Genomic DNA, 17,401 nt, shown 5'->3' on the forward strand with positions numbered 1-17,401 from the left:
CCAAGAAGGATCAATGTTCAGTCTCAAGTCTCAATCTAAAGACTAAAGTTTGAAGCCGTGCCATTCCTTTCACCAAACATAACCCAATCCAGTATTTTGTCTAAAGATTGGTGTTTTCGAACCTCAAGTCTCTGTCTGAAGAATTTTTTAAGTCGTGGGTAACTTAATCTTTGTCTAAAGATTGAAACAAGAAACCGAACATGATCCATATGTCTATAGATTTTAAAGCCGCGGGTACCAAACAAGATCAATGTTCAGACTTTTATTTCTAAAGCCGTGGGTAATTGTCTAAAGTTCGAATCAAGGATCAATGTGTGTTTGAAGCCGTGGGTACCCTCTTTTCCTTGCACCAAACATAACCCAATCCGAATTTTGTCCCTTAAGTCTCTGTCTAAAGACTTTCTTAAGCCGTCTCTGTCTAAAGACTTTTTTAAGCCGTGGGTAACTTGAGCTTTGTCTAAAAACTGAAACAAGAAACTGAACATGATCCATATGTCTAGAGATTTTAAAGCCATGGGTACAAAGAAGGATCAATGTTCAGTCTCAAGTCTAAGTCTAAAGACTAAAGTTTTAAGCCGTGGGTAACTTGATCTTTGACCAGTAAACTGAAACCAATTCCAAGTATATTTGTCAAAATAATAAGCCGTGGGTAAAAGATCGGTTTTCAGTCTCAGGTCAAAATCCCTCATAAGCCAACTTGACGGGACAATGTCCCCAAGAAAGAATCTGACAGAACACTAATAGTTGAGTGTCTGCCTATGATTTCTCTTGGGTTTGAAAGAAAAACAAAACAATGAAGAAATCAAACAAACAAAACAGCAAAACAAGAGCAACAAAACCACAACCGATCGCAACAATAAAGCGGTACAAAAAAAACAAAACGAAAACCAAAACCTAACACAAAAAGGAAGAAAGCAACAATCTTTAATTCACAGAAACTTTGAAACGCAGAGTCGCGATTCGTTTGGTTTTGCAAAACGAAAAGAGAACCAAACAAAAACATGATAATAGCAAAATTTAGAAACCCTAGAAATCAAGTGGATTAGAAGAATTCTTACAGTGGTTATCGCTACAAATCTTCTTCGGCCATAAATGTTTCGATCGACAGAAACATGCGAAACAGAGAAAGAGTTGATGATATTTAAATTTAGAAACACTAGAAATCAAGAGAATTGGAAGATTACTTACAATGGATTTGTCGCTCCAAATCGTCTTCCGTCATGATAAAGCGATCGAGAGAAATATGCCAAACAAAGAATCAAGAAGGCAGAACAAAATTCTAAGAAAATTATGACGCTTTCTGATAAGCTTTCCCGTTTTTATAGACACTATCTAAAACGGTGCCAGCTGGCTGATTTCCTTTTTCTATAACGCCGAATTTCCTTTTTTTTAGTTAACATAACTTTACTTATTTCTAGTTTCTATTTATTAAAAGTGGGCCTTATGTTAGCCCAATTTAAATTAATGGGCTCGTTACATCACGCATAGTTTTGCGATCATTTTTATTTAGCTTTTGTTTGTTTTTGTGAATTATTATTACTCCATTAGAACAAGTCAAATACAAGCTTAGAATTTTTAATTCTAGATAAACAAAAAGCTTCACTCTTCTTTTGTTTGTCACAACTTTATTGTTATTTAGATTTTTAACGAGTTTAATAAGAAATGGAAAAAAGGAGTTTTACTTAATATAGATTGTTTGATATTATTCCAAGCAAACCAAACAAAACAAAACAAAAACATTAGAAAAACAATAAAAACTAGTCAAAGCTTTTTATGTATTTTGCAAGAAGAATTTGTTGATTTATTTCCTAATTTAAATTTATATGTACAGTAATTTGAAAACTTACTATTTGTGAAATACTAACCTGTAGTATATTTTTGATTATGTTATTTTATTAAAAAAGTCGTCATAAAATATTTTAGATTAATGAAAGAAACCTTCCATTAATTAATATATTAAGGATATTAAAATAGCTGCTAATAGTTTAATTAGTGTATTGAAAAGGTAAAAATGGTTATGGGGATTGAGAGAAAAAAGCTACCAACTGCGAAACACTATCCCCACAAGCAAACCCCATCATCTCCCTTCTTCTTCTTCTTCTTCCACTTCCCTTTGTAACTTTCAATCTCAGGTCAGCTTCTTCGATTTCCTTCTTTATTTCTCCATGTTTTTCATCTGCTTACTGATTTCCAATTCAGTGATTTGGATCCGTCGTTTCTAATTTCGCTAGGGTTCTTCTGCTCTCATATGTTTTTATATCGCGATCAGTTTTCTAAAATCCTTTGATTTTGAATCCGATTCTCACTCTCTCTTGGTTTCTTCGTGTTTCACTAGCAACTGAATCGTTTTCATCGAATTGGTTTTAGAGGTTTTATCTTTTGCATTCTTATTTGCAGATTTGAGATTGTGAAAAAAATACTTATTAGTCTCCTTTTACATTCATATATTCAGCTAATATCAAGTAACGTGGAAAGGATTTGTTCCGTCAAAGGTTGGTGATTATACAGAGACTGAGTTCCTGATAAGTTGGATTGAGCTTGTTTTCATTTGCGGATCTTTGAGAAAAAAGTTTGCAACTTTATGGCTCTGGAACAACAACATGTTTGTGAAAAGCGGCTTCAAGCCAAGACCTTTTCTACCCAAGAGTTTCAGTTGACTCTCAATTGGGATGATTTAACTTGTCCCATTTGTTTGGATTTCCCTCACAATGGTGTGCTTCTCCAGTGTTCTTCTTACGGAAACGGTTGCCGTGCTTTTGTCTGCAATACTGATCACCTTCACTCTAACTGTTTGGATCGTTTCATTAGCGCCTGTGGTACTGAATCACCTCCTGCTCCTGATGAGCCTCGCTCTAAGGTTTTAGAAGAGAGTTGCAAACCTGTGTGTCCACTGTGTAGAGGAGAAGTTACTGGCTGGCTTGTTGTAGAAGAAGCTCGTCTTCGTCTTGATGAGAAAAAACGTTGCTGTGAGGAAGAACGATGCAGGTTTATGGGTACTTACTTGGAGCTTCGCAAACATGCTCAGTCAGAGCATCCGGATTCTCGTCCTTCAGAAATTGATCCAGCACGGAAGCTTGACTGGGAGAATTTCCAGCAGTCGTCTGAAATAATCGACGTGTTGAGCACAATTCACTCAGAAGTTCCAAGAGGAGTGGTTTTAGGGGACTATGTGATCGAATATGGAGATGATGACACAGGAGATGAATTTGAGGATGTTCCCAACAATGAAGGAAACTGGTGGACATCTTGTATTCTCTATCAAATGTTTGACAATATAAGGAATGCCAGGAATCGAAGAAGATCAAGAATGAGTGAGAGTAGGAGAGGGAGTCGCCGCTCTAGCTATGAGAATTCCAACTCTGATGACAGCTCAGTAGCATCCATAGAGTTTCCGGAGTATAGAGTAGATGAGATCGATGACGAGTTCATCAGCACAAGTGGAGCTAACAGAAGTAGCTCTATGCACCAAAGGTCAGAATAATCTATAGCTTTACACCACTAATTTTGTATTGTTGCTGTCTGCAGAGATATACATTCTTACTTTCATAGTTTATAATTATTCTGCATTGATATTAAAGGCTTACCAGTGAGCCTGGTTTTTAGGCACCTCTTGAATGACAAATTAGCTAATCAGGCCCCATTGTGTGATATTTCTGGCATAATAGCTTGGGGTGTTGACCTGGTTTAGTAGCTTTCTTGTGCTATATATGATGGTTACTTAAGAGACATTGCTTGATGCCTTGTTTTCTCTGATTTACAGTTCAAGAAGGCGTCGAACCCGCTTCTATGAAAATTAGGTATTAACCTTCTGTTTCTATGCTTTTGGTACTGTCTTCTTGTGAATCTGTAATGTTCCTTTTCGTTCTTTCTCAGTCAGCTGGAAAATGAAGCGAAGCAAATGATGCAGACCAGCCTATTTGTAGCCAGTGTTCTTGGTTTTGGACCTCTTTCTTCTTTTTCTTTTTGTTTCTACACATAAATTTTATTTTAGGTTTGTCTTGTGACATTACTCGCAGCAGTCGCAGCCTTTGTACAAAAACTAAACAAAAAGCCTTTTTGGGATATTGTAGTACCCTTTTGTCGTTGTCTCTTCTTTGTTTTACATGCATCTCTGGACAATGTAGATATTGAGAGTAAATCAGAAGTCAACGTTCGTGTATTAATTTTTAACATTTCTATTTCAGTGAACATACTCTTTTTAAAGCTTACTCTTATTACCAAGTAGCAACACAACTTGGTCAAAGACTCAAAAGTACATGAAATCATCATACAATCCAACACTTGAGAACAAGTGGCACATACACAGAAACTAATATGGGACGTTATTGGGCAAGTTTCTTATGACATTACTCTTCACTCCGATCTTGGTACGCATTGTCTCGCCTCTCTTGCTCATCTCCTTGCGCACTTTCATCCTCAAAGTCTCCTCTTTCGACGGTACTGTCTTCAGACCCAGGCTCTTGTACCTGAGAATTTACCATTTGTTGGAATAACCTTAGTTTACCTTGCCGATTATCTGATTGGATAGACTCGGATGATTAACGGGTTTGGAGAAAACAAACCTTGAAGATAAAGAGGCAATTATCTGGTTGCTGTCTTGAGAAGTTGGGCGTGGCTTCTGTCTGTAGTAACGCATGAATTCACGGGACCCGAGAGTTTTAGACGTTGTTGTGTTCTCGGACTTCTCCGTGATCAAGAGCTCAGAACCACCAACGAGTTCTACAGTATTGTCTGTTTCACCAGATACAACAATTTGCTTTCCAGCTTCATCAACATAGCTGCTCAATTCATATATTCCAAAGAAAGGTGCGGATTAAGATTTGGCATAGAACGAGGAATACAGGCGAGAACAAGAATAATCAGAGATAGAAGAGAGTTGAAACCTGCTGCTGTAGTCATAAAACTCTTCTAGCTCAGCATCTTCTTCATCATCACCATCACCATAATGCAGTTTGCAATGACTCTTTGCTTCCATATGTTTTCTTACAGCTTCTAAGCTGCTGAATGGACGGCACAGCTCATTGCAGTACAGACACATGAAGTCTCTCTTGACCTAAATGATGAGCAATGTATAAGTAAACAGGAGTAAGAATTTCAAAGCTTGACAACAACGAACACTGAATGGTAAATTGATGAGTCCAAACCTTAAGACCAAGGTAAGTGAGAAGCCCTTCAGGATCCTTGAGATACTCAATATCGGGAATAAAGAAACCATGATGCTTATGCATGTGAAGCATACAGCTCTCTAAGGTCTTATGTTTTTTGTCACACATCAAACAGCAGGTTGGATCCAGCTCATACTTATCTGCATCACCATCATCATCCATATCTTCAGCAGATCCAGACTCATTCACATTCAACTTAGACAAAGAATCAGAGGCTTCTTCAGCAGCCAATTCCTCGTCAGAATCAACCTCCACCCATTCATCTTCACTATCATCATCAATGGAACCCCTGTGTTGAACACGGCGAGGAAGTTGCCTGATAATCGCTATATCCTCCTCTCCGTTGATTGATGTCCCTTGTGAAACCCGCAAAACATGGCTACGCGACTGAAGATGCTGCTCATGAGCCTTGGAACTCCTGTAACCTTTAGCACAGATTGCACAAGTATAAAGCATAGGTGCTTCATTTGATTTATTCTTCTCCTGAGCAAGAGCAGATTGTCTAGCCTCAAACAAGGCTTCTGTAACTCCAGGAACTCCAGCCACCTAACATAAAAAATTACAGAAATACAAAGATTCAAATGCCTAGAAGTAACCAAATCTATGATTATTGAAATCCTTGTTCCTTAGTAGAATAAGCTTCAAAACAAATTTTCATATAAACTCTACGATTCCATAACCTTAACTAAACAATTTCGATAGCAAAATGGAAAAGCTGTTTCTCAGAAACTTTCATCTCATCACCGACGCAAGATTTTCCCGAGAAACAGATAGGCTTGAGTTCAAATTCGATAGAGAAAGCAGAAGAAATGAAACCTTGCGCTTGAGATTGTAGCGGTGCCAATCGGATTTGTAATGAAGGTTACGTTCTTCTTCGTCCTTGAACTCCATGTTACACGCGTTACATGTTAAACCAGGCATCTTCTCTCCTTCAATATCGATCGATTCTAGAAATGGAAACTGGAGAAGAAAAGAAAATCAGAGAAAAGATAGTTGGGAGGATAAGATTTGTTGTTGATATGTGTAGAGCAACGACGGCTCGTAAATGGATCGGCGATCGTGTTTGTCTCTAAAAAAGCGTCGATTGATGATGATTGATTGCCATCAAAATGAAAAGGAAGGCGCCCCGCCCATTTTAGATCCGATCGGGTTGGAACTGACCCGTTCCTGACCCGATACAAGAGTAGCCCATTTGGCCCATTCTTTTAGCCTTTTTGTAACACTGACACAGTTGACGAATTAAGTATTACTGTATGAGTAACCAAAAAACATTTTTCTAATATTGTTTTTAAAATAACTACTTACAACTTGATTAATTACTTCGTTTAATCATGTAACTTTTTTTTCTTCCAAATTCTAATCTCTCTATTAAATTACTGCATTTATAAGATCTAAACATCATGTGATATGTTCAAAATATGAAAAGAGAAGAATATAATACATGATTTTACTACGATTAATTTTTTTTAATCGCAATGTTTTGTTTTTGCCTAATTTTATTAGTGGAAGAAATTTTAACCGCAGGCCTGTAATTTAGGAAACTAACTATTCACCCCCAATTAAAAAAAAAAACAAGAAGACGACAAATAACGAGAAATTACCAATTTTTCCTCAACACTTTCATTATTTCCTACAACGAACTTCTCCCTCCTCCTCTCACTTTCACCATGGATTCCGTCTCCGGTTACGCCGCCGGAGCAGGTCAGCCTCGAGTCGGTGGGAAAATTGTTCGACCACGACGCACCGCTGTTGTCAGGACGCCGTGTGAGCGCCCCGTTCAGAGATCCCGAGATCCTCCTCAGCAAAACCCTAGTTGGATCTCCAGGCTCGTTTACAAACCCGCCAGCGTAATTGCTTCCGGCGCCGGAAAATTCATTTCTTCCGTCGTCTTCTCCGACTCTTCCTCATCTTCGGAGGAGGACGAGGATTCATCTTCAGGTTTGTACCATTTATTTCAGTTTAGATAGGATTAATTTGAATTTTTGGTTTATTGTCTGGTCGAATCTGAAAGCTACCGTTTCGTTTGAAATGTGAAGTTTGACTTAAAGCTTTCCCATTTTCTCTTTCCTTTAATATGTGGGACTTAAGAGCAGTTAAGCATTGTTGTACTCTATTTAGTTAGGTTACTTCTAAGCTATAAACTTCATACTAATTCTAAAGCTCTAATTTTTATTCATATAATGTAGTTCTGGGATTGAGAATACCAACCAGCTTTGTTGTGTCTTATTCTTTTAATGTATGGATTTTTATATGTTTTCTTCTTTGTTTGCAGATATTGATGGTGATGAGGATGTTGAGAAGAACAATCCCGATTTTACTGAAGAGGTACTAACCACCTTGTTCGTTTTGGTGATTGCTATGCCACTGTAGTCCTATGATAATTGTTTGAAGTAAAGTTCGTGAAGCTAACACGTTTTCAACTGAGAGTTTTTTTTATAAAAGCATAATTTCAGTTTTTGTGCTTGTGTGAATAGGACCTTCTGAGTGCCCAGCAACCAAGCATTCAACGACTCAGTTCTAAGCGTGTAATTGAGCAGCTTCTCTTGCAAGAAACATTTGCAAGGTATTTCTCTGCCTGGCTTTTTGGACATCATAAGTAGCAGCCTCCTCGACTATTCTTATTATTTACACCTCATAGCTTAAAGAATCTTTCTGAGACGTGTGTAGTTACCAAATCTAAGCTGATCTTGTATCCTGCTTATTCATTCATGTGTATGTTGTTTCAGGGAAGAGGGTGATAGGTTAATAGATATCATCAAGGCTAGGGTTGTAGATCATCCCAGCGTCCCCTCTGCTATTGAGACGAGTCATGATGACTATGGATTGACAAGCGGTATGTTACTGATGGTAGACTGTGCAAGTAGACCGGATTAGTCTATGTGATAACGTCTTCTTTTCTATTTTATTTCTAGACGTGAATGTGGGTGAAATGTCCAATACAGCTGTCATGGAAGCAAGAAAATGGTTGGAGGAGAAGAAATCAGGATCAAGTTCAAAGTATAAAGTAAGTTCTGGAAACTTGCTTCTTAACTGTTCTAATTGCTGCAGCCTGCAGGTATCAACTTTTTTGTGATATCTTGTCTCCGTGCTCTAAGCCATTATTATTATAGAAGGAGACATCTTCTGTTTGGGTAAAATGATTTGATTGTTATATGCCAATCCATGTGATCAGCAACTTAAAGCTCTCTTGCAAAAGTAGGTTGTTCAGAATTCTGCGTGTGGCCATCTGGTGACGTTAATTCTGAAATGTCCTGATTGGGAAATACCTTTTTGTCCGCTTAAAATGCAAAAGATCCATATTGTTGCTCTTCTTTTGACTATGAAGACCATTTACTTACATGATTTTGGTCAACTTCTGATAGCTTCGCTTCACAGTATTCTTTTTCCATTGTACTTTAAATGATGATCACCATCTCAGCCATTAGTTTAAATCTCCAGGCAACTGAAGATGGTGCTGGATCGCCTGTGGACGTGGCCAAGTCTTATATGCGAGCTCGTCTGCCATGGGGATCTCCAGCTGCGAATAATTTAGATTTTCGATCACCATCATCAGCAAGAGTGCAAGGGACACCCCTTCCTTATAGCGCTGGAAACTTTTCCTCATCCAAGGTTAGAATTTTAAGTTCTCCAGCAGTGCATACTTTTCTTTTGGTCAAATGTTGTTTGAAAGTCTGAAGTCGTTTCATCTTGGTTTATGAGATAAAATTCTCTGCTTAACTTCTATTGTTTATGTTAGATAACCACGAGGAATTTGTGGGACACTATTTCCAGCTATTCCTAAAGAAAAGTTGCATACCGTTATATGTATTTTCAATGGCTCTCTCAAATTTACCCTTATTCATTCTGACATTGGTTACCAAATGCAGCTGAAAAGGAAGTCCGGTTCTAATCAGTCATGGAATATTCAAGATGAAATTCGCAAAGTCAGAGCTAAAGCAACCGAGGAAATGCTTAAAAGTCCCAGTAGTGTAGCCTCTTTGGAACCTAAATACAGCCCCTATGTTTTAGCGACTGATATGCTCAAAGGAAATGCTTCGTCTTTGAATGCTGATGGAGGTGTTTTTTTTCTTTCTTTATTCACACGTGGAAGAAGTTTTTCAGTAAGACATGAGTTGAAACTGAAATTAACTCTTCTTTTCTGTTCTTTCAGCTGTACGGAATGAACAAAGCAGAGCTCTACCAAATTCAGCCATACCTACCTCTGAGCACAATCAGGTATCAAGCACTCTTTACACTATGTGTCTCTCATTACCAAGAAAAAACTTGCAGTTCCAATCTTTCTTGTTTTGGTGTCCTTGTGTGTTTTACTTGAGTGAAGACTACGGAAGCTAATCAAGCCGTCAAAGAAACAGGAGTTTTACACACTAGATCTCGTTAGTTTCTCCCTTAATCCTTAATTTGTATACACTCTCTCATCTTCGCTTTTTATACTCTGTCTCATGGATTTAATGTGTTCTGATTAGGTGGAGTTGGTTTGGAGGAGACATTTATCTCCACACAAGGAGTCAAGCCATCTGAAGATACGAATACCGCTCCTCAAAGGTTCTTTTTATTGTGCTTATCCTTCCAACACAGATTGTACCTTGTTTCTTTTTGACAGATATGTTTTTTAGTATATCAATCTTCTGAAGTTTTTCAACTGTATGCGACAGTGGAACTGCTGTAGATGACTTCAATGATCAAGATGGCGATTTTATCCAACCTACTTCTACTATCGGAAACACCACAAATGGTATACATTGGATGTTGAATTCCTTTGGTTCTGATTTTTAGTTGGGTTCTCTTAATTTACTTGCGCTCCTATTGATGCAGCTGTCTTGGCTCTTGGGGCAACTTTGGATCCTACTGGGAACTCTTGCATCCCTAAAGATGTGTTTGAAACATCAAAAGAAGCTGATGAAATAGGCGCATCACGTCATACTTCTAACGGTTTCCCATCTTCATCACCTAGGTGAAAAGCAACTCCTTTGTCTGGCTAGTTTGACATGATGACATTATTTCCTCCTAAGCAAAGCCTTACTTTTTCAGTTCACCAGCGGTTATGGAAGGTCAACCAAAACCCACACCACCAGAAGAAACCAAGGCTTCTCAGCCTATAGCTGAAATTCATGGTGATGATATGACAGTAGGGAATGGCTCAGATGGTGCAATTAATAACGAAAGCAATGACAGCCACTCAAGTGCCTCTAACAGTTCAAGCACCCATGAAGAAGAGTGGCTCCCAGGAGACCAGTCTCTACCTAACTCAAACTCAGCAAGTAGCAGCCCGGGAAATACCAAGGTCTTGGCATACAGCAGAAGAGGAAGAGGCCGAGGTAGAGGAAGAGGCAGAGGAGGTCGAGGCAAAGGACGGGCCAAATAAACTTTGTAAGATGAGCTGTACACAACAAACACAATGCAGTAGGAGAGTATTATGATGAGGTAGGATTATGTGACATCTCTTTTAGATTTGAATCCCACTCTGTTTGTGTTTGGTCTTTGGTCACTTCGTTATCTTTTTAGGTTATCTTGTAGTATTTGAGTTAGGAGGATTTGTCTTGTCGAGTTATGTGGAATTGTGTCTCTGTTGTTTCTTTCATTTGTCTGAAATCTCTAATGTTTAATGTTGTAAGTTTGAAGCTTGGTTTCGTTCCAGCTGACGAAGCTTTGTAGTTTGCAGTTTCCATATGTTGAAACTCTTTTTCTTTTGTTCGATGCCAAATTTTTAAATCTTTTTTACTTGACCAAAAAGCCAACACCTAATTTTTTTGGGGGAAATCTCAAGTACTAACACCACTCATCTTTTAACCTCGTAAAGTGTCAAGTAAACAAATTCTGACATGATCCAATATTAGATGAGATCACTCAGATCAAAACATTGTAAGATGAATATAATCAAATGGGTTCAATCTAGTGTTACACAATCTCTTACCAAAGTACAAAAGCAATAACGAGCGAAAAGAAGAAACCCAATAACCAATTTTATCAAGACAGACAGAAAGAGAGAGAGAAAAAACAAAACAGACAGAAACAAAAGTGAAGAAAAACGAACAACAAAAACCCAATAAGCAGCGATCGAAGCTAAAATAAACACAGAAGAGCGAAAGCGCTCAGACATTCAAATCTGAAAAGCCATACGAAAGAAGAAGCCACGAAGATTCAATCGAAGCAGAAGTGTATTATTAAGAAGCCGAGAAATCATTGGGTTGGTGTCGGAACTCGGAAGTTACTTGTTTTGTTCCGATTTTTCTTTTGTCTGAATTCTTTCTGGTCAAATCTTCCAACACTTGTTCTTCTGCTTACAAGCTTGGGTCCCGCTTCTCATTGCCCGCTTCCTCCTTCTTCAATTCGAATTTCATCATTCTTTAGGCAATTCGAATCTGTTGCTCTGTTCTCAAAGCTCCAATCATTTGTTCAACTCAACTGATCTCGATTTGCTCCAACTCAAATTTCGGGAATTCTCAAAGTTCTTAGCTTCCGAATTGGGCGTGAAACAAAAAATGCGGGGTTTTTCTGCTCTGATTCAGTTTCGTCTTCTTACTCGCTCGTGAACTTGGAGAAACGGTTAGTTGGATTGATTCTTCCTTCTTGATGGATTGATTTGCTAATTCCAAGCTAGGGTTTGTAATATACTCTGATTCTGAAACAGCCGAGGTTGAATTTCAAAGCTGGCTAGTAGATAATGATCTCTAGGGTTTGGGTTTTTGGGGAGATGAGATTGGAGTGGCCTGTACTAAAAAGCTTCAGCTGAGTTCTTGAAATGCTTCTGGATTTGAGTTTGAGAATAAATACGTTGATGAGTTGGGTTTGTTTGTGTGAAGGATAACTAGAAGCTGAGAGGGTGCATTTTGTGCACTCCTCTGACTGTTTCACTTAGTTTCGGTTTAGAAGAAGAAGCCAGAAAGAAGTATGCAACGTCTTCAAGATCCCAGGATTGATCTAGCTGAGCTAAAAGTGCATATAGTGAAGAAGGTTGGGGTTGAAAGATCTACAAGGTATTTTTACTACTTGGGCAGGTTTCTGAGTCAGAAGCTTACTAAGAGTGAGTTTGATAAGTCATGTTTCCGTCTTTTGGGGAGAGAGAATCTTTCTCTTCACAATAAGTTGATTCGTTCCATCTTGAGAAATGCATCTCTGGCTAAGTCCCCACCATCAGTTCACCAATCCGGTCACCCTGGCAAATCTTTGGTGCTTGGGAAAGAAGATGGACCTGAAGAAAGCAGATCTCTAAACCCTGACCATATTAGGAATGATCTTGCTTTGTCCAATGGGGTGTTAGCCAAGGTTAGGCCTGGAACATGTGACGACAGGACAATCAGAGATAAGCCTTGTCCGCTAGGGTCAAACGGAAAGGTTTTGGGTCCTTTTGCTTATTCAAGACCTGGTCGATATCCTGATGAAAGAGACAGTGCATTTCTTTGCCCTGCTGAACAAAAGGCGGTTTCCGGTAAAGATCAGGTTGCAGCTCCAATTAGCAGAGATGATGAAGCTCAAGTAAGGATTCTTTCCACACCTCCTGTAATGGCACCTCTGGGGATTCCATTTTGTTCGGCTAGTGTCGGTGGGGACCGCAGAACAGTTCCAGTTTCGACCAGCGCAGCTGCTATCAGTTGCTATGACAGTGGTGGATTATCAGATACAGAGATGCTGAGGAAGAGGATGGAGAATATTGCAGTAACACAGGGTCTTGGAGGGGTTTCAGCGGAGTGTTCTATTGTTTTAAATAACATGTTGGACTTGTACCTGAAGAAACTAATGAAATCATGCGTTGATTTGGCTGGAGCTCGGTCCATGAATGGAACGCCTGGAAAACACAGTTTAGAAAAACAGCAGAGCCGAGACGAGCTTGTAAATGGGGTGCGAACGAATAATAGTTTTCACATACAAACTAGCAACCAACCATCTGACATAACGCGAGAACAACATTCAGTGTCTTTGCTTGATTTTAGAGTTGCAATGGAGCTAAATCCACATCAACTTGGTGAAGACTGGCCATTGCTACGGGAAAGAATTTCCATATCTTTATTCGAGGAACGAGAAGGGGTGTAAAAGAAAATGCTTGGCATGTTGGATGCTGCAAATTGTCTGAGTAAGCTCTCTGGTCCAAAAAAACTGGCCACTGATTTTGGTAGCAGAACGATTCTTGAGCTCTGCATCCCATGTGGACATGATGGCTGATTGACACAACTATGTCCTGCAGCCGCAAACTCGGGGCAGGTTAGTAGATATGAATGAATACGTGTTGTTGTAAGATCAAAAGAAATTTGGCCATTCCTGCGAGTATCAAGCTTTGTGTGTAAACCCAGGCCGATAAGGAAATCAAGAGAAAGTTTTGGCTGAGATACTGTGGGTTTTAGGCAAGAGCAAGGTATAAACAATCATGTAATAGTTGCAGTATTGCTCTGTATGTAACATAGTCTTAGAATTGTTTTAGAATTCATATCTTGAAGACACATTGACATCACTTTTACATTTACATTTACATTTTTGTTACCTCATTTCAATGAAAAAGTTATTTTCAAAATCAGTAAAATTGCCTCATTTTTATTTTTTACTACTGGTTGGTTTTCTTGCTTGTTTCGTTTTCCCTACAAGGTATTGACATCAACTATTTCAGATGATCCCATCAAGTAATATTCAGATTCTAAATCCCTTGATGAATCTGCTTTCGGTTTCTCATTCTATCCACCAGCAATTGTTGCTTTCTTTTTTGGGAAACCTTTGGCTCTTACTTCGAAAATATGCAGAATGCGACTCCAGTTTCTTTTTTGAATGTCTTTCTAAGTTTTCTCTTAAGTCCATAGATCCAAAGAACCACGCTCTTTGTTGCTTTTCAACAAATTGTCCAATTTTAAGAATTAAAAGATCATGTTTACTTGATCTTCAAAGTTCAAATGAAATCGTTTCCGTCTTTCCCACTTTACATTACGGAAGTCAACAGTAAAGAGAGGAAAAGACAAGAGAAACACAGGATAGCTTTGTCATTAGACAAAAGGGAGAGAGAGACAGAGCCGGTGTGAATTGGTATGTACACAAAGGAAATGGTGAGGCCTTTTTTACGCAGGTTCCATTGTTGTTCACAGGCTTTAGATGAAAGAACTAATACAACGAACGAGGAAGAAGAAGAAGACGGTTATTTAGAGGAGGTTTCGGCTGTGGCTTTGCAGATTGGGCACCAACTCTTTATCCGCAACCACTCTTGCACACACTTCACATGGTATGTGTGCTCACAGTGTAGCCTCCCAACTTCATCTCCAATCGTATATTCTTCCTGAGAATAACAAAGATCAGAGTATGAAGAACTGTAGAGAAAAGGGAAAGAAAACTTCTGATTTTACATATACATATCAGTTCTATATCCACCATCATGTCATCAATGAAACGCCTGTAATCATCAAAGATTTCGGTGTTGTTCACTTAGCTAAATCAACCCATGACAGGTTTTACTTAAGATTTCATCAAAGCCAAAGACTTGATTATGACTAACAAAAGGGACAGACCTGGCAGATGCTGCATTTGGCATCTTCCTTGTTATCACTAGGACTTTTGGTGATAGACCCATAACTCAAAGGTTTCATCTGATAGATACTTGTTTTCAAGCACTTTGATATTGCTTCTTCTGTCAAAGCAGTGCTTACTGTACCAATCCTCTCTTCTAGAGCTAATAGTTCCTGTATTCAATCAAAAGAAAAGACAAAACGGTAAAGATACTACATCCCAAAACAAAACGTGGGTTTCAAAGATGTAAAGACGAACCTCATATGACATGTTATCGATGTCTAGCCTCATGTCTCGGTGTTGGTCATGGAAGCTTAGTCCACCGAGAAGTAAACCTGTTTCCATGATAAGCAGATCCTGCTCAAAGAGAGGAAAATATGAGTAACAACACGCATCACAATATCTGAAACTCAAAAGTCAAAACATGTGTTAATAATATTCAACCTCATAATTAAGTTCGATATCTTGTTCGATCCTATCAAGTTCTGGCAGAATCTGCAAAAGCATCCGAGAAACATAAAACAACAAAAGTTAAACGGTGTTAAGGGAATTGTCGTAAGCACTATTTGATGATGCTCAGACAAGATAGATGTCTCGTAGAGTAAGTAACAGACAATAGTTACCTCGGAGATCCCATCTAAATTATAACTGCGAAAACTGTCATGACTCAATAAGGAACCAGAGAGGCCAAATTCTGGAAAACCAGAGAACAGCTCCAAAGAGACAGGAGAATTGAGATTGTTTGATGTTTCAGTCTGAGACATCTCTGCTGCCGTGACAGAGGATAAACCGTCTCTACCACTCCCTCTAATGCGACTATTATTTCTATTTGCCAATCTCTGACTCCCAACTGAAGCAACATCGTTGTCATCATCCAAAATGCAGTGTCTAGCCCGTCTACTATCAGAAACAGAACCTCTCGGATTAAAACTACGACGTCTCACTTCAACTGGTGGAGGTTCTGTTACATTCTTCCCCCTAGCTGAGGAGCTAGAACTGCTTTCTCCGTAAACTTTTGTCTTACTGATTGTATCTGCCTTCCGACTTAATCTTTTGTCCAATCCAAAACCACTTGGAATGACACCTGACAACAACGGGCTGCATCCCCGGTTAGCAGATGTTGACTGGCCAGATGGACCAGGATGAAACTCTTGCTTGCTCAACCCAAATCTCTGCCTAAAACCTCTCTTGATTCTTGAGCTTGATGGCAACTTTGAGCATTCCGCTTCAGGTGTTATAACTTTTCCATAAATAAGTTTATTGTTCATTCTTCTTTTATCTCTTCCAAGAGGAACTTGCAAGATTTCTGACTCTACCTCGTCTTCACTACCTCTGCTGCTCTCTGATGAATCAATGGCTATCTGAGAAAACGGTTGCTTCTCACCACTTTTCACAGAAGAGGAGCTAGAGATACAAATCTTAGAGGAAGTTCCAATTACTTCCTTCCCGTTTGGCGAAGAGCGGTATGTAGACAACACTGATTTCTCTTTCTTATCTGAAGAGCCAACAAACCTAGTAAAGTTCATTGATTTTTTCTCATCACTACAAATAGGAACCTTGCAACTATTGCTGTTAAATCTATCTCTAAAAACAACACCACCCTTCTTCTTAGAGTCAGGTCTCGCCTCCATGGCTCTTTTACTGGACCACCTATCCATGAACTTTTTAAATGGATGCAATACCTGTAACAAAAATATTCCTTATTTTAGTTAACCAAAACTATTCATTGGGACTTAAAAGTTCGCCAAAGAATAAAAAAAAACACAGGAAAAACAGATCAGAGACTGAAAGAAAACAACGAGCAAAAGATCAATACATATTCATACTCTCTGAGACTAAACTGCGAAAACCTGCAAATTCAAAACCTTTGCACCAGACATAAAAGTATTCATTAGAAGAAAACATTGTTGTTATGAAACTCTTGTAATAACGATCTTAACAATCAACAGCCAAACTTAAAGTGCTTCAATCACAAAAGTCTATAGCTAAAAGCTTATCATCTGTGATGGTTCAAATAAAAATGAAACCTTTCATAAGATGATGATCCAAAGGATGCCTATAATCACTTCTCAATAAAGAATCATCTTGACAAGGAACTAATAAAACAATCAAATTTCTTGAACATGAAGAGAAACAATTCTCAACAATAATACATGTGTCTCTCTATACACAAGTGATTGGAGAGAAACAAAAACAGAACATGTTTTCATTTTTTGTTACCTGGTCTAAACAAAAGAGAGTTACAACTTAAAAATCGATTCAGAATCAAGAACAGTAACATCATTCATTTCCAAAACATCACAAACACAAAAAAAAAGTCAATTTGTCTCAAAACATAAAAAAAAATTCCATGATAAAGGAAGATTTTTAGAAGTTAAGCTGTTTATTTTGTTCGATGATTACCTTTAGCTTTCGTCCAATCTTGTTCCTGGAAATTGGAAGATGGAGAAAAATAGAAGAGCGTTTTGTTCTTGTTGCCGATATTTTTTCTTCGGTTTTTTATTATGTTATTTTAAGTAATTTATCTTTTTGGAATTAAGAATAAATCAAATATTTGTTTTTATTCCATAATGACCTTAAAGCAAATATTCATTAAATTTTATATCGAAAGAAAGAATCTGAGATGACGAAGACGCAGAGATCCTCGCCGTCGATAATGGGGTCGGAATATCTGACGGTTGGTAGAGATTACGACGTCTCTAGGTAGTGGTAGAGAACTAAAGATATTAAACAAAAGTTATTATGACCAAAATCTTTTT

General features: G+C 38.3%; 6 protein-coding genes and 1 non-coding gene across 15 annotated transcripts; 4 read left to right on the plus strand and 3 right to left on the minus strand.

The window, feature by feature from the left end:
* Positions 1-9: 9 nt before the first annotated feature.
* Positions 10-1,310, minus strand: AT4G31408. Of its 3 annotated transcripts, none has more exons than NR_142384.1 (2): positions 1,189-1,310; positions 10-1,077 (listed from the first exon to the last, which is right to left on the minus strand). It is a non-coding gene; the product is annotated as an other RNA (non-coding RNA). The 3 variants fall into 3 exon arrangements; NR_142385.1 differs by having other exon boundaries at positions 213-1,080; positions 1,189-1,280; NR_142386.1 differs by having other exon boundaries at positions 10-1,310.
* Positions 1,311-2,045: 735 nt separating this feature from the next.
* AT4G31410 (E3 ubiquitin-protein ligase, putative (DUF1644)) lies at positions 2,046-4,161 on the plus strand (the record flags this gene model as incomplete). 3 transcript variants are annotated; one of them, NM_119290.3, is made up of 4 exons in its annotated part: positions 2,046-2,132; positions 2,453-3,471; positions 3,761-3,797; positions 3,874-4,161. In NM_119290.3, exons 2-3 carry the CDS (start codon positions 2,582-2,584, stop codon positions 3,795-3,797), a joined length of 927 nt encoding a protein of 308 aa, NP_567874.1. In that variant the 5' UTR covers positions 2,046-2,132; positions 2,453-2,581. The 3 variants fall into 3 exon arrangements, with proteins under 3 accessions (NP_567874.1, NP_849480.1, NP_001329081.1); NM_179149.3 differs by having other exon boundaries at positions 2,050-2,132; positions 3,761-4,158; NM_001342080.1 differs by lacking the exons at positions 2,046-2,132; positions 3,874-4,161 and having other exon boundaries at positions 2,412-3,471.
* Positions 4,136-6,381, minus strand: AT4G31420 (Zinc finger protein 622). 2 transcript variants are annotated; one of them, NM_119291.5, is made up of 5 exons: positions 5,982-6,320; positions 5,145-5,711; positions 4,884-5,053; positions 4,563-4,778; positions 4,136-4,466 (listed from the first exon to the last, which is right to left on the minus strand). In NM_119291.5, the coding sequence occupies exons 1-5, from the start codon at positions 6,084-6,086 to the stop codon at positions 4,310-4,312; spliced, it is 1,215 nt and encodes a 404-aa protein (NP_567875.1). In that variant the 5' UTR covers positions 6,087-6,320; the 3' UTR covers positions 4,136-4,309. The 2 variants fall into 2 exon arrangements, with proteins under 2 accessions (NP_567875.1, NP_974652.1); NM_202923.2 differs by having other exon boundaries at positions 4,139-4,466; positions 4,563-4,781; positions 5,982-6,381.
* Positions 6,382-6,699: 318 nt separating this feature from the next.
* Positions 6,700-11,160, plus strand: AT4G31430 (flocculation protein). 3 transcript variants are annotated; one of them, NM_001036687.1, is made up of 14 exons: positions 6,779-7,103; positions 7,438-7,490; positions 7,640-7,728; positions 7,892-7,998; positions 8,078-8,169; positions 8,604-8,774; positions 9,032-9,221; positions 9,316-9,380; positions 9,484-9,538; positions 9,629-9,707; positions 9,818-9,897; positions 9,978-10,116; positions 10,202-10,799; positions 11,155-11,160. In NM_001036687.1, the coding sequence occupies exons 1-13, from the start codon at positions 6,833-6,835 to the stop codon at positions 10,266-10,268; spliced, it is 1,458 nt and encodes a 485-aa protein (NP_001031764.1). In that variant the 5' UTR covers positions 6,779-6,832; the 3' UTR covers positions 10,269-10,799; positions 11,155-11,160. The 3 variants fall into 3 exon arrangements, with proteins under 3 accessions (NP_974653.1, NP_001031764.1, NP_567876.1); NM_202924.2 differs by lacking the exon at positions 11,155-11,160 and having other exon boundaries at positions 6,700-7,103; positions 10,194-10,882; NM_119292.1 differs by lacking the exon at positions 11,155-11,160 and having other exon boundaries at positions 10,202-10,852.
* An 893-nt stretch (positions 11,161-12,053) lies between these two features.
* AT4G31440 (transcriptional regulator of RNA polII, SAGA, subunit) lies at positions 12,054-13,193 on the plus strand (the record flags this gene model as incomplete). Its single annotated transcript, NM_119293.1, has 1 exon — positions 12,054-13,193. One exon carries the CDS (start codon positions 12,054-12,056, stop codon positions 13,191-13,193), a length of 1,140 nt encoding a protein of 379 aa, NP_194872.1.
* A 6-nt stretch (positions 13,194-13,199) lies between these two features.
* AT4G31441 (uncharacterized protein) lies at positions 13,200-13,322 on the plus strand (the record flags this gene model as incomplete). Its single annotated transcript, NM_001125618.1, has 1 exon — positions 13,200-13,322. One exon carries the CDS (start codon positions 13,200-13,202, stop codon positions 13,320-13,322), a length of 123 nt encoding a protein of 40 aa, NP_001119090.1.
* Positions 13,323-13,898: 576 nt separating this feature from the next.
* On the minus strand, positions 13,899-17,205 carry AT4G31450 (RING/U-box superfamily protein). 2 transcript variants are annotated; one of them, NM_119294.4, is made up of 6 exons: positions 17,046-17,205; positions 15,266-16,324; positions 15,087-15,137; positions 14,901-14,999; positions 14,645-14,815; positions 13,899-14,415 (listed from the first exon to the last, which is right to left on the minus strand). In NM_119294.4, the coding sequence occupies exons 2-6, from the start codon at positions 16,298-16,300 to the stop codon at positions 14,278-14,280; spliced, it is 1,494 nt and encodes a 497-aa protein (NP_567877.1). In that variant the 5' UTR covers positions 16,301-16,324; positions 17,046-17,205; the 3' UTR covers positions 13,899-14,277. The 2 variants fall into 2 exon arrangements, with proteins under 2 accessions (NP_567877.1, NP_001329261.1); NM_001342081.1 differs by lacking the exon at positions 17,046-17,205 and adding an exon at positions 16,863-17,027.
* Between the last annotated feature and the right edge of the window lie 196 nt (positions 17,206-17,401).

Source organism: Arabidopsis thaliana, chromosome 4 (genome assembly GCF_000001735.4).
Source record: "Arabidopsis thaliana chromosome 4, partial sequence".
Lineage (NCBI taxonomy): Eukaryota > Viridiplantae > Streptophyta > Magnoliopsida > Brassicales > Brassicaceae > Arabidopsis > Arabidopsis thaliana.

Coding starts and splice junctions, on each gene's coding strand:
- AT4G31420 (NM_202923.2), bottom strand. CDS start 6,086: ATGCCTGGTTTAACATGTAACGCGTGTAACATGGAGTTCAAGGACGAA. Junction 4,782..4,883: donor TTTTATGACTACAGCAGCAG/GTTTCAACTCTC, acceptor ATATGAATTGAG/CAGCTATGTTGATGAAGCTG. Junction 4,467..4,562: donor ATTGCCTCTTTATCTTCAAG/GTTTGTTTTCTC, acceptor GTAAATTCTCAG/GTACAAGAGCCTGGGTCTGA.
- AT4G31430 (NM_202924.2), top strand. CDS start 6,833: ATGGATTCCGTCTCCGGTTACGCCGCCGGAGCAGGTCAGCCTCGAGTC. Junction 9,539..9,628: donor AGTTTTACACACTAGATCTC/GTTAGTTTCTCC, acceptor TGTTCTGATTAG/GTGGAGTTGGTTTGGAGGAG. Junction 10,117..10,193: donor TTCCCATCTTCATCACCTAG/GTGAAAAGCAAC, acceptor TTACTTTTTCAG/TTCACCAGCGGTTATGGAAG.
- AT4G31450 (NM_119294.4), bottom strand. CDS start 16,300: ATGGATAGGTGGTCCAGTAAAAGAGCCATGGAGGCGAGACCTGACTCT. Junction 15,000..15,086: donor ATATCGAACTTAATTATGAG/GTTGAATATTAT, acceptor CTCTTTGAGCAG/GATCTGCTTATCATGGAAAC. Junction 14,416..14,644: donor CCAAATGCAGCATCTGCCAG/GTCTGTCCCTTT, acceptor TGTTATTCTCAG/GAAGAATATACGATTGGAGA.